Genomic DNA, 16,769 nt, shown 5'->3' on the forward strand with positions numbered 1-16,769 from the left:
TCTTTAAATGGATGGAGGTGATTAAAAGTAAAGTAAAGTGAAGGAGGGACAAAGAGATGCTAAAAGGAAAACTTAGCAGTGCTCTACTTCTTAGACTGCACAGACACTGGCAAATTAAGGATACAAATGAGGACCTTTAATGGTTTAAAAATATGCTACACCCACCAGCCAAAATACTATCAAAAGTTTCCAAGGGTATATTCTTTCTTCTTCCCAACAGCTGTTGACTCCCTGTTTATTATCTGCAGGAGGTCCCTAAGGACTTGTTCACCTACAAAGTTTGACTGATTTAATTAGATACAAATCAGTGTTTTCCACTTGTGAGGCACCAGCAAGCTTGTACAGGGATCTCCCTTCACAGCCAGGTGAATCCTGAGGTTTGTAAGAGGAACACTACCTAAATTCTAAATACTTTCCCACCAGTTAACCCACGCTAAATGCAGCTAAAAGAGTGTGGGTGGCTCACTAACAGCCATGAACATAGGAAGGAAGAGTCAATAGGCCGAGTAAAACAACAACATTTACAATGATCCAACCACACATCACTCCAGAGGCTTCCTCAGCCCACTAACGTGAGATAGAATTAGTGCCTCTCTTACCTGGTAGTAGTAATCAACATATTGTGGCTGGTAGTGCTGGGGCTCAGAGTTTTCAGGAGACAGGACATCTTTTAGTAAATCTTCACAGCCTGGCAAAAAGAAACAAGAGGAAATGGTCAGGCCAAGAGTTTATCTTCCATTACTTGGACAATGGAGGAAGAAACACTGGTTTGTAGCCAATTTGCATGTACAAAACCTTGGAAGGCAGCTTTGTGATTTATTTAAATAGGTGTAACACAACTCTGCCTTCAGAGTTCTGCCCAGCACACATTCAACATGTAGAACTTGAGAAGTGCAATTATCTCAGCATGGATACACTAGCCTGCAAAGAAATTGAAAGCTGAACATTGCTTGGCTTGGTAAACCACCCCATGGGGTACAAACCCACCTCTAACCAAACCCAGGCTCTGGAGTCAAGCACTGGATTTGCAGGCTTGGCACAGGCCAGTGGCTACTGCACATCACTGTCAGAAGTGCTTCTAATTTTCTCTAGTCAAAGTGACAAAGGGGCAATGCCTAAGTGTCACAAATCCCCCTGCAAAAAAAGCTCTGTCACAGAGTGTTTGGCAAGCAAATATCTACACACTGCAACCAGAGATTTTAAGCTTCTATGTTTGCTTTTGTTAACAACCGCATTAAGAGCTGAAAAAAAATCAATGTCTGTGTTTCCCTTGGTCCTTCTCTCATCTGAAAACCCAAGACAAAGATAGAAACACTGAAATCACCAAATGTCTCATTCCCCATTAATTATCGGTGACTGCACTTGGCAGGGTGAGCTGCAGAAGGCAGTGATGTCAGGCCAGGTTATTTTAGAGCACCCAGCTCACAGCCGTGGGCCCAGACTGTGTGAAACGTTCTCAGCACGTGCTGGGCACTATCCTACTTGGAAGCTGCAATTGCCCAGGTGTTATTTCTCCCTCCCATCCCAGCACTAATGCAATATATTTGCCTGTGACATTACACATGGATACCACTCACAAAGCAGCTCAGCCAGAGGAAACAGGGTGATGGAAGGAAGTGTGAACTGAACAGGTTTATACCATTACCTGACCTTCTCTGCTGGTTTTACATAAAAGAGTAACATCTGTAGGGATGAAGACATGTTGTGGTTATGGAGAGGAGTCCTTTGTAAAGGAAAGGGGTACTTTAGAAACCAGAAAAAATGACCAGATGGAGGAAGCCTTAAAGGGGCAATCACTGTGTTGTCCCTATGTGCCACACACAGACACACGTGGAGGCAGCACCTGCTGAATGAAGACATCATTAAGATCTCAGAAGTGTCACATGGACAAAGGCAGCACGATTATTTCCCTCTTTTAGCTTCTGCAGCAAAGTGAGAGACTCAGGTGGTACTGAGCAGATAAATAAGGATAAATGAAGCTGTTAAATGCCCATTTTGCTGGAGAAGTTAGTGGGAAAGAATGTGTGGTAGGGTCACTTCTCAAAGAGGAGTTTATTCTGGGACTAACAATCAAAAACATAATCTACTGGCTGATAGAGGAAAGATGTTAAACTTGTTTGCCTGCAGAGAGCATCTGTCTACATAACCTGCCCTACCTGTAACTGTCACATTGCCCACCCAGTGATAATCCTTTTCTTCTCGGTTTTAGCTTAAAGTGCTCTGTGCTTGCCTAAGGTTATTCACTAGTCCTCTCACAGAGGAAAATTCAATTTATTGCTTCTACCTTTTGACATTAATAACTAAAGCTTATTGCTCATCAAACTGCCTTGTGCCAGCACCCACTGTGAGACTCGTCACAAGTATTAACTGCTTTTCTAAAAGGTCTCTGCACGAGATGGAGCAACTACTCATTAAAGTGAGTTACCTCCAGCAAAAAAGGAAAAGAAATACCAAGTGCTACATGGTAATGGATGCAGATTAGTGTAAGGAACAGAGTACTGTTTACAGTGTTCTAAAATTTCTCAACAGCAATAGTTTACACCATAATTTCAAGCTTCACTATCCTAATGCAGTTGTGCTAACAACAGTGCTTCCTCTCCCAATGTTCTTTTTTTTTTTTTTTAGTGGGGAAAGTCACAAAAGCTGTGGGTCTTCAGTAAAGGATTTAACTGCCCAAAGCAAGGGTGTGAGAAATGTTTCTACATTGCCTCCTTTCAAAAGGGCAGCCAGACTGGTCTGTTGAGAGTCACAAACAGCTCCCAGATCTCCAGGGTCTGAAATGTGTCCCCACTTTGCTGTTCATTTATTATCTAAGATTACTCCTGATCACATTCTTGCATTTCCCTTGTCAATTAAGGAGAAGCACTCCAGGACAGCTCTTGGCCTGTCATTTATTCACTAAAAACACGGGTGAAAAGCATTGCCTCCTTTGCATCCAGCTGAGTTGGTGAAGCCTTCACCACTTCTTCACCTGAGCCACCTGACCCAGGCTTTTATGGCCTGGTCCAGAACTGGCCAAGCACCAGACCCATTTCCAGAACATCAGCAGGCATTTAATCCAATTTGTTTACCAGACTGCATAGGTTAAAATGGCAAACACAGCCAAATCTTGCTTTTGTTGTAGTCACAGGCCAAGTTTCCATCGGTGGGAGCAGATTCAGGGTGTCAGTTCATCCGAACCAGTCTCCTCCTGCAAAAGTGACTTTTTAGTGTGGAGATGTTGGGGTGTGCAGCAGGCAGCATGCCCTGTGCACTGCTCTGCATGCAAGCTGGCATCACAGCCTGGCTCTCTTCATCCTCCTGGGAAGATCTGCATGTCATTATATCCATTTAAAAGGGAAGAAGAGATGATGAGAGACCATTTTCCTCTGAGATTACCAAAGCACATCATCGCTACCTTGCAGACATCTGAACCTGTTCCAACATCCAGCAAATCAATGAAAAAATGGCTACTGGCTTCAAGAATCTCAAAATTGTGCCGCTTTTTAAATTCCTGTTAAGAATTGAGTTTTAAGAAGTTCTCTGTTCTCCTCTTCCCTGTGAGGACACAAACTGGAATCTCTTCACTCTGGGGAACAGATGCTGGTCTCTTCCTTGGACCACCCCTTATCACCTGGAAGGTGATGTGCAGTCAGGCGATGCATCAGCTTTCTTATTCAGTGTTTTTCTGCAACATTGCCAATATAATCTCACCTTTTGGTCCCCTCATCTAAATATAATTTGAATTTTTCAGGTATTCCAGGAGGGTTACACAATGGTGTAACATAAAGAGGGAACACTGGAGTGTCTCAGATGCTGTGCATGTGTGTTCTTATTACCAGAACACATCCTGGCTTGCAGCCTGGGAAGTGCCAGCGAGCTAAATTAGTGTGACACAGTCCAGACAGAAAAAAAAACAACAAATCAAGGTTTATTCTGGCAAATTTTAATATGGAAATAGGAAGGTACTGGACAAAGATTTGCTCTTTGCTAGCAGAACCACTCCTGAGCAGAACCCTGTGTGCTGAGGTCTGCAGTACTGCCATGGTGGATATTTCAAGCTGTGCAGCAGTGTGCACCCAAGGCTAGAATCTGTCCAAAAATAACCCATTGCAATGAAGAAAAGGAATAATTCCTGGCTACTTTAAGAACCTCTTGCACTAGAGATGTCCTACTATGGCTATAAATTCATGTTCCTGGAAGAGGTAGAACTGAAAGCCACTTACATGGCTGATTAGAGATATTTCATTGGATGTCTACCTGTATCGTGAGATATTAATGTGCTCAATGTTCTCTTTGCTGCAGTTGGGAGAATTTAATCTACATTTCTGGGCAGCACTTGGCAAGAAGACTTAGCTGCACTGCAATAAAAGTGAGGCAGCAGACAGAGGAAAGAGTAACCCAGGAATAGCTCAGGTGCTGCAGCTGCACTGAAGGGTGTCCTTTACAGAGAAACACTCTGTGAAAGGCTGTGCTCGATGTAAATCATCACTGTGACACAGACTGGCAGCAAGCTTGTGTCTGGAGAAAGGACTAAACAATCAGATCCCAGAAGGAGAGTGGCCAGAAGCTGCTGAGTTTTCTTCCCTGGGTAAAGACACCTGACGAGCCAAGCACAGAAGCAGCTTCTCTGTCCACTCAAGAGACTCTGAAATATGGATGTGTACAAACTCTAGTTTAACAAAGCACTGAGTCACTCTCTAGTCTGGTCTATCAAAATTACCTGAGTTAAAAAATATTTATCCTAATACTACAAATGCAAAAGCAAACACGATTCATTTGGCCAGAACTGGGTCAGCTTTAGTCCTAAGCGATGAAAGTAATTTACAAGTCACTGAAGGGGAAGACATAAACCTTTAACTTTTTCACTCAGGCTGGTATGATATCCCTTATGAAATAATTTTACAAATTTACAATCAGTTTAATTTAAAAAATGGTTTTCACACCCTAACAAACATTCAATTTACAAACAGACATTCTGACCACAAATAAACTCAATTTTAGCAAAGCTTTTTCCTGCAAATGCTACAAGAAGAAGACTTAACCCATAACACATTAGACAATTTTCACAGGCAATTAAGCAGTTTTAACACTATAGGAAATCAAATCTGGTTGCCTAATTGAATGTGGTTGGTTTCTGGCATTTTTCCTAACAGCAGTAGCTTTTTACTTTATCTGCCCATGGATCTTTAGTGGTGTATTAGACTCATTTATGGTTTCAGGGTGTATTTAGTGAAATTTAGTTAAGTCTTAGAAAACTCTCAAGTACTTTCAGGAGTAGCCAACTGCAGTTCATTGAGCAGCTCTAGGGTAATTATTTCCAGGATAGCTCAGCTCTTCCCATTCACTGGCAGTCTTTGTCCCTGGAGCCATCCCAAGCACCACTCCTGGCAGTAAGTTATTCTTTCCAGAACTGAGAGATCCATCAGATCATCTCCAGTTACAGCCTCATTGAATTTTGAGATCTATAGAACCTAAACGGGTTCATGTGGACTTTGGGGTTTTCTGATGTGCTTTGCTGAAATTCCCATGCTTGTGCAGCTGTCCTGGTCCTAGATTTTATAGGCAAATAAACCCCCTTTTACATGACTGCAACATACCCATCTCTTAGTCCATGCTGGATTTTCAGGGCACGGCTGGTACAACACTTTTCTCAGCTATGGGACTGCAAATTAGATTTTACAATTAATTGAAGGAGATGGCCAAAACTTGGCACTGGTTTTATGAGAAATATGTTTGCTTGGAGCATCTGAATGAAACTATAAAAGCTATTAGGAAAAAAAATAATCTCCAGTGCAACAGAAACTCAGAAATATTCTGCTTTAGAAAACTTTGTTTTGAAAAAGCACCATCAAAATTCGTACTGTATTATTTTCATATTATTTCACAGTTCAAATAACCTATCACAATCTGAGCTAGCTGAACAGCCAACATCTCTTTTGGAACATTTATTTGGAACTTTGGGCAAATCTGTGTTCTTGAAATTTTCATTAAAAAGTGCTAGGAACTCAAAGAGAAACATATCTACTTTTTAACTTTTAGCTGCTTATATATAGCCTGCTTCTAGAAGCTTTCCAACCAGCTGTGGTAATTAGATGCCTCAGGATCTAGGGAAGCACAGAGATGGATTTTTGAAGGCACATAATGGTCTGTGTTACTACACAGAATTTTGAAGATTCAAAGGTTGCTATTGCTGCAGGTGGGGAAGTGTATAAATTCACAGCTGTGCTTCTTCCTCACTGTTAATGAATATGAAGGATCTCCTACAACTCTCCATTTCCAAATTCCATTACAGAGCATAACTACAATGTCCTTAAAACTTCTGTGAGATGAGGGAAAGACTCCCTTGCTCCAGGAGAACAACAGGCTGTATGATTTAATCTGAAAAAACAGTGATTCTGCTAAAGCACACAGATTCATAAATGCAGAAATGCTCTGTGCTGATGTGGCTCAGTCTCTCCCATTATAAAAGCCATGACCCTCCAAATAATACACAGCAGTCAGCACTGTTTTCATGGTTAAAATAAGTTATGAAGTCAGAATGCACCTGCCTTTGTATTTTAATTCTGTATAAATCTGTGTTCATACAGTACCCTCTCATCCCTGTGAGCTGTAACACCGAGAGCAGTAGGGGGAGCTCCCCCTTTATTTGTCAGGGCTTGGGTACTTTTAAGCAGAATATCAAAGCAAAGAGATTATTGGAAAGACAATAGAAATCTTAAAATACTAGGAACAGGTCAGGCTCAGTTAGAGCCTGGTCCTGCAAACCTATCTGACTGTGGAACCCACCAGCCTGCAGAGCACAGGGAATTAACAGCTCCACTCAAGCCTTGAAGTATTACAAGTGGCAGAAAATATTTACTGGATCAGTACAATATAAATTCAGAACAGCAAAACAAGCCATTGGCTCTGCTGAGCAAACAGTAATGGTTCCCATGCTGACCCTGCTGAAATTAATGAGAATTCAGCCTTTGAGTGATATTCTGGCTGCTCTCAGTGTCTCTGACAGTGCCACAGAACACTTAGGCAAGAGGCTACAGGTGTTATTTCATGGCAATTGCTCTACAGGCAGAGAGTTATTAAAGCTCTGCAGGCAGCAGATAGAGAGGGCAGCTTCAGCACAAGTAAAACCTTCATACTCTGGCATTCCAATGAAATTGCTGCAAAGCTTTAAATTCAATGGCAAACCTATCCCTGGCTCTGGCAGAGCCTAATTGCATGGGGAAAGCAGCCTAGACAGCAGGGACTCAGCACAGATGCTGAGACAAAGTCCTTTAATCCACAAAAGACCAGCAAAAGAAGCAAAGCTTTCCAAAAATAGTAAGCACCACACCTGTCCAGTATTCCACCCCAGAGACACAGTGGGAATGAGCTACTCCAACACACTACTGCTCTCTAGCACATTTACCTCCACTTGAACAAATCCTCTCCACCACTTCCCAAGATCCTGCTGCCAGTGAGATCGTTCATCCTTATCCACAGCTCCTGCTACTCAGCAGCAGAAGGAAATGAACTGTTTTCCACCTGACAATCCCAGCAGCTGCTGCAGAGGTACATGACTCATATGCCAGGAGGTTTATCCAGCTCTGAAGCACTAAGGAAGAGACAAGGCTGGATGTCCATTTGTAGAGGAACACAACACTTCTCATTTGTACCATGCAGGAGTAAAAAGCCCTGGTTTATGGAGGAGAGAGGACAAGCTGCAGATTTTAGACCCAAGGGTAGGAGTTTCTCTATCAACCAGTTACAGAACATTAAACACTCAGATATTTGGGATTTTTTCAGTGCCAGCATTTGGCTTTTCATTGAAATCCAACTCTGGATATGAAATGCTCAAACCAAAATCATCACAGATCAACTCTGATTTGAATCTGTTGCTCTTAGATATCTCAAACATCATGATTTAAATAAATTCAAGACACTCAAACACCAAGAAATCTTGACACCTCTGTGCAGCAAACAATTTTGTCACCATAATATAAAGGCAAGCATCTATAAGACAAATTAATTTGAAGTATCATAAATTAGAAATACAGTAAGGCATTAGGACTGTAAAGCTTGAATTTAAACATTTGGCTTCCAGTGCTAAGAATAGCACAACTTCATACTCTATTACTGAAAACCCCACTGGATTTATAGTAGCATCTCATTTTGCTCCATTAATCTGACTGCCCCAAGCAACTGTAATAGGCTGAGATGTCAAAGAATCATATTTATAATCTGTTGCTGCCAAGACAAATTGCTTTTGTTTGATAATAAGCCTGCTACTCCCTTTGGGATATGGTTGCACTAAGACAGTATGGTGGAGGCTTTCCATTCTGCAAGGGAGACATGACCTTTCTGAACTTTAATGTAACCAATTCAATTTTTAAGGAAAATATGGCAGGTAGCCAAAGATGAATAAAATTTCCATGCTGTGAGGTGAGCAATAGAAGCAGCTTTTGTAAAGAGATGCTGTGAAAACATGCAGCACAGTGTCTTATCAGAAATAGATACAGCTGCTGCTGCTTCAATGATAAACACTTAGCACTGAGTCTGTGTAAGTCTTGAAATGCTAATGATGTGCTAAGGGAGCTCTAGTGATGCTGCAGAATTCGGTGATTTTTCTCCATCTTTCCACAGATACATCCTGACAACCATTACACCAAGGATTTGGAGCCTACATGCTCCACACCTGGGCTTTTAAGCTATTCATAAACTTGGGGTGCAAGGTACACCAGGCAGTTTGATCTGGTCACATCTTTGCAGGATTAAACCTAAGGATATGAACAAGAATCAGTTCCCACAAAGTGAGCAAGGATGAAAACCCCCAAGGCCTCATGACTTTGATAACTCAATATTCTCACACTGTCCCCACAGTAGAGGAGATGCAGCTGCCCACTCCATCACTGAGGGAACATGGACAAGGGTACAGTTACCACAGAAGAGATGCTCTGGGTCATTTCTATCCCTTCCTGATCATATTTTGTGCATTTGTGCAATCTTTAGACTGTGAATTACAGAAGAAAGATGATTTACAGAGATTTACAGATGATTTACAGATGATTTACAGAGCTTGTGTCTTCCTTAAAACTAGAATTCAGTTTGATACAGCATTTTCTGCTCAAGGAAAACCTCCAGCAGAGACTTTAGGGTCTGTGTCCTCGTCTGTTATTACAAATGTAATAACTTTCCTCCTGGACTTTTTCTTGCCTTCTCTTCAAACACATCAGTTTTACCTTGGATGGTGTCTCCAAAACCATTGATTGAGAGCAGCTTCTCACTGCATAACTATGTCTGTGTCTTCTGTAAAGGACTGTCTCCTTGGAGAGGAGGTGGTTGGATCCACCTGATCTCCATCTTCAGGGTTTGCATGGCCAACCTGTAAATAACTCATTTACTTCCAATACATGACCCCAGGTACCCTGACAACACAAATTAATTATACCTTGCAGATACCTCAAGAGGAATAGAATAGTTTTAAATTTCCTAGGAGAGAACCAAAAACCCAAGGACTCCTTAACTCCCTGAGGTGAATCAGTGGCAGCACAAGATCAGAATCTGGAAGTATCAAACCTGAACCCTGCCTGTTATCCACAAAGCTACTCTTTCTTCTGCTGTATTTGTCTTTAAACCACAGCGCCCTTATTCTGACAAAAATTAGCAGTAAACCAATGCCCAAGCACCTATGGATGCAAGAACTCTAGCATTGCTCACCATACATGAGATGCACAAAAAGGAAAAATATCCTGGCTCTGTTCCCAGTTTCTCTACTGTCACTACAAATAACCACAGTTAAAAGAGAGGATGTCTTTGATCATTACATTTTCTGCAACCAGAGAAACATTAGTGGAACTGAAGGGGATTATTTTTAAGAAATATGCACATACCTTTGATAGCAAAAACTCCGTGACAGAAGTCCTTAAAATTGATTCTTCCCAAATCATTTGGGTCCAAGTACTTTGCCAGTTTTTCCACCTAAAATAAAAGATGATAAAATATGTGTTGAGATTGGTGTATCATCTGTTGCTCTAATACAGTCTATATCTTCCACAGAGGACTACAAGAATACCCACACCGTTCACTTGAACCAGCCAGTAAATGGTTCTGCAAGGAGAAATCATGTCTTGTATGACACTGGTGTTGAGTAAAGCGTGTGCTCTGACCAAAACAGCTGGGACACATCAATCCTGTCCTATGGGGATCTCAGAAGCTTAATAAGGGGTGAATCTGTGACTTATCCTCTCACCATAGAGCAGGGTGCTAGCAGAATCTCCTTCTCTGGGAGCTCTTGCCATGCATTCAGCTCAGAGGAACTTAAAACCTTAGTGATTCTCCACCCCTCTTGTCACAAGTTCTCAGGGAAGGAGAAAGGACAGACAAAGATGTGCACAGCCCATAGCAGTCTCATTCCCTGAATAATCTAGATTATAGGAGAGAAAACTCATTGGGTACTTGGAATGAAAACAAACTTTCTTGACGCAGCAGAGAATATAATTTTCGTACAGGAAAATTAACAGTATGAAAATATGTTCATGTGGTGAGACACAAAATGGTTGGGTCCAGTACACTGTGCAAAAAAGCAACACACTTACTCCTTATAATCTCAGCTTCACAGTTTAGCCTTTCTGATCATTATTCACCAATAGAATGAGATTATGCTGAGTTTAAACACAGCCACCAAATTAGCACCTACCCCAAAAATGGTCTGGCAAATTTTTCAGGAGAGTTTTGGGATAGAGGAAGAAAAGCAGCCTAGACTGGAGAGGTTCTTGCACTGTCTTTGAAAAAAAGAAATGGAGGAACAAGTAGATGAAGAAGAATAAGGTAAGAGGCAGAAGAGTCCAGGGAGCTGAGAACACACCTGGACACACAGCTGGCTGTTCTTTCTTACAAGCATGCTGCTGGAGCTTGCTACATCCCTTGTGTGCCTGTGCCTTTGCCTGTAGCACCTTGCAGGGACCCTCACTAGGGCAGAGACAGCCTCTTGCTGCTCGTAAGAGCTCACAGCCAGCTCCACACAACCCTGCCCTTCCTGGGCCCTCCAGACACCCAGGAGTATGAAGAAGCTGAGTGCAGGGACAGCAGGGGTGGAGGATGCCACAGAATCCTGCTGCAGCACAATCTGTGTGAGCTCAGATATGTCAGTCTGAGCAACAACAAAAGCCCAGCTGGAAAGACGCAGCAAATGAATCCAGATGACCCAGTTTCTCAATTTTCTGGTGTGTTTTTTTCCCACGTGCTTGCAAAAGCCCAGCAGTTTCCCAAAGCCCTGCAGATAATGCACTAATGTGTGCGCATGACACTTCTTCCTACAAGCACTTCTCAGTGCCTATAAATTCCCTCTGTACCAATAACTGCTATGATAAGCCAGAGGGCTCATTTAGAACAAGCAGATCTGGATGAAAAAAAGAACAAAATTTTTACTCATATGCAAAATTCTATGTTGAATGAGAAAGCCACAGTTTGATCCTTAAACTGAATCCTTTCCCCTCTCCTTTTCTTAGGGAAAATAAAAAATCACCTCATGTGGGCAGGGCAAGTTAGGAGCTATGAGTTCAGAGCCCATTACAAGTTAGACATTTTCTTAAAATTTTCATATTGCAGAAGGCTTCCACAGCTCCAGTCCTGCCAGCTGGGCAGTGGAGTCCAGATGTCAACTACGGTGTGACTCATGATCAAATTCCCACCCTGGCATCACAAGAAATTACTGTAACCCCATTAATTTAGAGCAGCAGAACACACACCTGTGTTTCCAAAATAAAAGCCACTTCAATAGAAACCAGAGTGTGTAGTCAATGCACACCAGACCAGCTGAAAATCCTGACTGAAACCAATTAAGGAGAGACATGCTTGATACGGAAAATCCAGGTCAGTGTTATCCCTGTCACCTTCATGAACAACAATTGTGTTGTAGGTTATAATGCACAGATTCCTGCAGCCAGCTGGGAAACCTCTAGTCTATTTAATATTGTGCTATAACACAGCGGTGTCACTGGGTGTTCACAGTGAATCTGGCACTTTAAGTTTATTTCTCAAAGTTGATCCAATGACTTTAGTCTACCAGTTGCTCAGACATATAAAATTACACTTTTGAAATAAAATTAAATGAGTTGTTCTGTGTCTGGGAGTGTGTATTATGGAGGAAGAGTTCACATTTAGGTCTAAGCAATGTCTTAACAGTAAATGAAATTATCACCTGAGCAAAGTGCTTCAGTGTCCAGTTTCCCCTAAATCTAATTTCCAGGTTTTCAATTGGAAATTACAACGCAAATAACTGACATCAGTGCAGGAGATAATGAAGAATTTACAGAACAGCCTGATGGAATTAATGCCATCAGTGCTCACATCTTTAGCCAGGAATAAACACAGCTCCCAGCACAGGTCAGGGGATAAAAGAATCTCAATCAACAGGGCCTACGTTTGCATGGGTACTTGTATAGGGTTTGTGAAGTAATATAAACATGTATTTGGTACATAAATCCTTGCATATTTGTGCACAGTTTTCAAGAGCCTGCAGTGTACTTGACCATGCATTTTTACCAGTAGCTTTCTGGAACAAGGCAAGAAGCTCTTCCTAGTTAATTCCAGACTGAAGGCATTGCTTTAAGTTAAATTTCAATCTGTGGCCAAATAAACTACAGCTATCTCTAAATCTTGTCTGGTGTCCACACTATATAAACCACCCTTCTGCTTCACTTTGTAAAGAAATAAAGTCCTCTCCTCCTTCTCAGAAAGGGTTGGTTACCCACAATGAATCAAAAGTTGTTTTCTTTCTTCATTGCCTGAGGAAGCTTATGGATTTGTCAGCTTACCTGGCAGGCTGGGTGACACTGAAACCTTTTGCAGTAAACAAACCCCTGGGACTTGGGGAGTCCACAGCCTCTGCCAGGGAATGAGGGAACAGCAGCTCTGTCCTGATAATGGAATGGGCAGCACAGCCCAGTTCTGCACACATGGGATGTGCAGGATGTGCCAGTCCTGGGCACACTCAGCCTCCTCTGCCCCACATCTCTGGGCTGTGCTGGCCTCTGCTCATCCCCTGGCAAGGGACACAGGACCACAAAACCAACTGCTGACAAAATTCAGTGTGAAATGAGTGTGTGATTGTTGTGATGCCTACAGGCAGCACAGGGAGCACCGTGTGCTCCAGAGTTTAACATCAGAAGCCATCACAATGAGTGATGTGTTTTGGGCTGGGAACAGACACTCTTCTCTGCACAGAGCAGTTCCCCACCACGTGGGATAGACAGCACAAATGAGGATTGCAAACTAGTTTTTCAGTGTAGGAAGTGAATAAGGCAGAAAAAAATGATCTGCAGGCTCAATAATCCAGCTGGTTCTTTTGGCAGCAGCAAGGGTGTCTCTAATGAACCCTTCAGTAGGCATCCAATAGTCAGAGAGAAGACATAAATCTCAGAGAGAAGAAATAAATAATTTTTCTTTGGGAAACAACTGGAGAAAACCAAACCTCTATCCTATTGTTTAACTCACTTGGATGAATGGGTGATTACCCTTTCAATGCAAACATGTTTCTCCATTGTAATAACTCCTTACTTCAGCCGAGGTGTTTGCCTCCTGTCTCTTGGGTTTTCCAGCCATCCTGACTGCCCTGCAAAGGGGTGTTTGCCCCATGCTGCTTTCTGACACATAAGAGGAGGCTGGGAACACTTAGATTTATTGAAACTGATCTTTTCTTGCAAGTGAGTTCAAAACAGGGGCACCTGTACTGAATAGCCAAGGAATCCCCTCTGGACCTCTGGCCAGCTCTTGTACTGAAGCTGCCAAGACAGCATCAGTACTTTTTCCAGCAAAGATTTTCTGACTGGAACTGAATCCTGCTTCCATTTGCAGGCAAGAGGAAACTCAGACCTCTACTGACCTCACTTAATTTTCTTCAAAATGTAAGAGATTCTGTTAACACACAAAAAAATAAATTTGTAAGACTCAGAGGTAACCGATTCAGAGGGATCCCACACCAGCTCTATCCACTGAAATCTTGCAGTGGGATTCAAATCACAGCCAGAAGATGCCATTGGAAATAAACAACTTGTCTCAGCAGTTTGCCTTCATACTGCAGGAGTCTGTGAGCACGTCTCACCCTGAAGTGCGAGCAGGGAACACCTGGGAGCTGTGACAAAGGCAACACAAGCACTTGCAGGAAAAGGTCAGGCTGTGCTGTGGCAGTGACATTTGGGCAGGATCTCCTGAGGCAGAAGCATTTGTGAGAAACCTCAAAAAAACAGCAAAAGGAGATTAAACATGTAAATGCCGTAGGGTGGAATTAGAGAGCCTCCCACATGATTTATACAAGGAGCAGCACAACTGCACTTGCCCTGGTTTCAACAGACTGGCCTTTCCCACATTTGGAAAGGGTGTAAGTTTACACCTGGACAGTTTGAAATGCTGCTCTGGCTGCAGGGCTGGGCAATGAGAGCACTGGGTGCGTGAGACCCACCCTCATTCTTTTCCCTGGCCCCTGGGCTCAGGTGATCTTGGCATTGATGTGGTCCCAGATGTCAGAGCTCTTCAGTCAGAAGGGCTGTCTTTTGATGAGCTGGGATTTATAGATGGATGGGAAAGAAAGAGATTTCTCTGTGATATTGTGGCATTTCAGGGAAGCAACATAAGAAGCGGGAAATTATTTTACATTACACTGGAGAAACCAGCACTCACACAGTTGTGGTACCCTGTCACATGAGATGCTGAAAACACAGACAGGTTGCACAGAACTGACATACAATTAAAACACCTTATGCAACCAAAAAAGAGAGTTTTCTTCTGTTTAATTTGGCAAAAGGGAGATCAAGTGATGATTTGTTATGAGGTATAAAGACCTCTGCAAGCAGGGAAGTGCAGGTTCACAAACACTGTAGCAGAGGAAAGACATAAAGAAGCATTATTTGCAAAATAAAACTGAACAGAGTCCAATTAAAAGGAAAGCACAATTGTTTACCCACCAGAACTATAAATCAGGAAGGATCTGGAACTATAAAAAGCAATTGGAGTCCTTCATCTGAGGCCTTTTGAGAAGGTGAGACACACCTGGAAGATTTACCTTGCCTAGAATAAGTGAGTTAAACTCTGAGCTGTCATCATCTCAAGATGTCACATGAGATGACCTGATGCTGTCCCTGAGCCTGACCCTACAGCACACAGAACCATGTTCCCAGTCACACATTTAAGGAGTGGAAGGCCAGCGTTTCAGAGTCACGAGTCCAACAAACTGCCTGCCCACTCAGTCCTTGCAGACTGTGCATAGTAAATAATTCATACCACTGCAAACAGCATCATGAATTTCCATCAGCTGCTGTCTGATCCCAAAGCATGCAGGGACATACATCATTGCTGGAAACAATGGCTTTGAATTTGCTTTGAATTTGCTTTGAATTTTGATTTCAAGCATCAGTCATTGCCCTTTATCTGCAGGCTTCAAGCCTGAAAGTTGGCTGCTCTGTGAGCTCTCTGTAAACAGAAAGGATTGTTTCAGTTTCTGCTTTAACTGTGCACACCCAATTTACCAGCTGGAAGGCAGATCTTGGGATTGTGTCCTAAATGACATAAGCAAATTTGTTGAGTAATCTTGGCCTCAACTTTGAGCAAATTCCTAAACCTGTCAAATCCATCATGTACTAATGGCTGCAATGCAAAAGTCTAATCAAATTAAAGGGAGTCCATTCACTTGTCTTCCCTGGGTTTAGCCTCAACACATGGAGTTGCATCTTCTTCCAACTATGACCTGAGTCCATGGGGCCTCGGTCCAAGGGGAGAAAAATATCCACCAGCTATCCAGATGGAGAAAACATCCACTGTGTGGAGGATGTGAAATGTATCAGTGAATCACAAAGGCATGGAAAGAAAGAGGTGGCTCCAGAGGCACTGCAGGTGGCTGAGCGCATTCAGAGGAAAAAGGAAGCTTCTAGTGTTGATGTGTTATTAAAGCTCTGTGCAAGCATCACCTGGGCTCAGGTGGGTGACAGATGGTGAGTGCCATGGAGCTGCTGGAGCAGGAGTGGTGGAGCACTGCGGGTCTGCAGCACACACGGCAGGGCAGCTGCTGCCCTTCCCAAAGGCAGGGACACAGCTCCAATCTGCTGAGCTGGGCTGAGGAGCACTGCACAGAGGGACAAGGAGCAGAGGAGGGCAGAACTGCCTCGTCTCAGCTTCTGGAGGGAGGAGGGCAGGAGCTGTAGGATCCCAGGGCAGGAGGGTTTATCTGGACTGGGAGATCCCTGCTGCTGGGGAAGGACGTGGTATGCAGTGGCCATGGGGCTGTGGCAGAGTGGCAAGTCTTCCAGTAGCATGATGTTACCAGCAAATTATTTCATCTGCTTTGTCTTTCCCTTCTTTAAAATGGTGATGGCAATACTGCCACCACACTCAGAGTGCACCATAAAGACAGTGATGCTGAAGACAGCAATTAAACCTGCATGGAGCTGGTCCAGCTTGCTGGGTTTCTTACCCTGTCTCACTTGCCCACGGGCTGGTGTTTGTCATCTCTGAATACATCTCCTGGACTGGACATGGAACACCAGGCACACAGGTATTTCTAAACTGCTCTACTGCAATGAAATCTGCCCCCCTGGGCAGACACTTGTCATTTTGTTTTCAGCATTTTGTTATGTTAATAGCATTTTGTTATCTTCTGATGGTAAAGGACTGAGCCACACTGTAGTGCTGAGAGAACACATTAGGGACAGATTTGTTCAAAACATTCTAATATGCAAATGAGCTATTAAGGGAACATAATACTCCATGAACCTCAATGAATGTTTATGTATAACAGAAATACAGGCAGTGTTAGGAAAATT

General features: G+C 42.8%; 1 protein-coding gene across 1 annotated transcript in view; it reads right to left on the reverse strand.

The window, feature by feature from the left end:
• The window catches only part of RAB11FIP4 (RAB11 family interacting protein 4), a 113,024-nt gene that overhangs the window by 70,663 nt on the left and 25,592 nt on the right, over nucleotides 1-16,769 (reverse strand). Inside the window, exons 2-3 of the mRNA XM_058852543.1 lie at nucleotides 9,849-9,936; nucleotides 600-688 (exon numbers count right to left, since the gene is read on the reverse strand). Of these exons, the coding sequence (XP_058708526.1) occupies nucleotides 600-688; nucleotides 9,849-9,936 (177 nt within the window). The remainder of the gene's footprint in view (nucleotides 1-599; nucleotides 689-9,848; nucleotides 9,937-16,769) is intronic.

Source organism: Poecile atricapillus, chromosome 17 (genome assembly GCF_030490865.1).
Source record: "Poecile atricapillus isolate bPoeAtr1 chromosome 17, bPoeAtr1.hap1, whole genome shotgun sequence".
NCBI lineage: Eukaryota > Metazoa > Chordata > Aves > Passeriformes > Paridae > Poecile > Poecile atricapillus.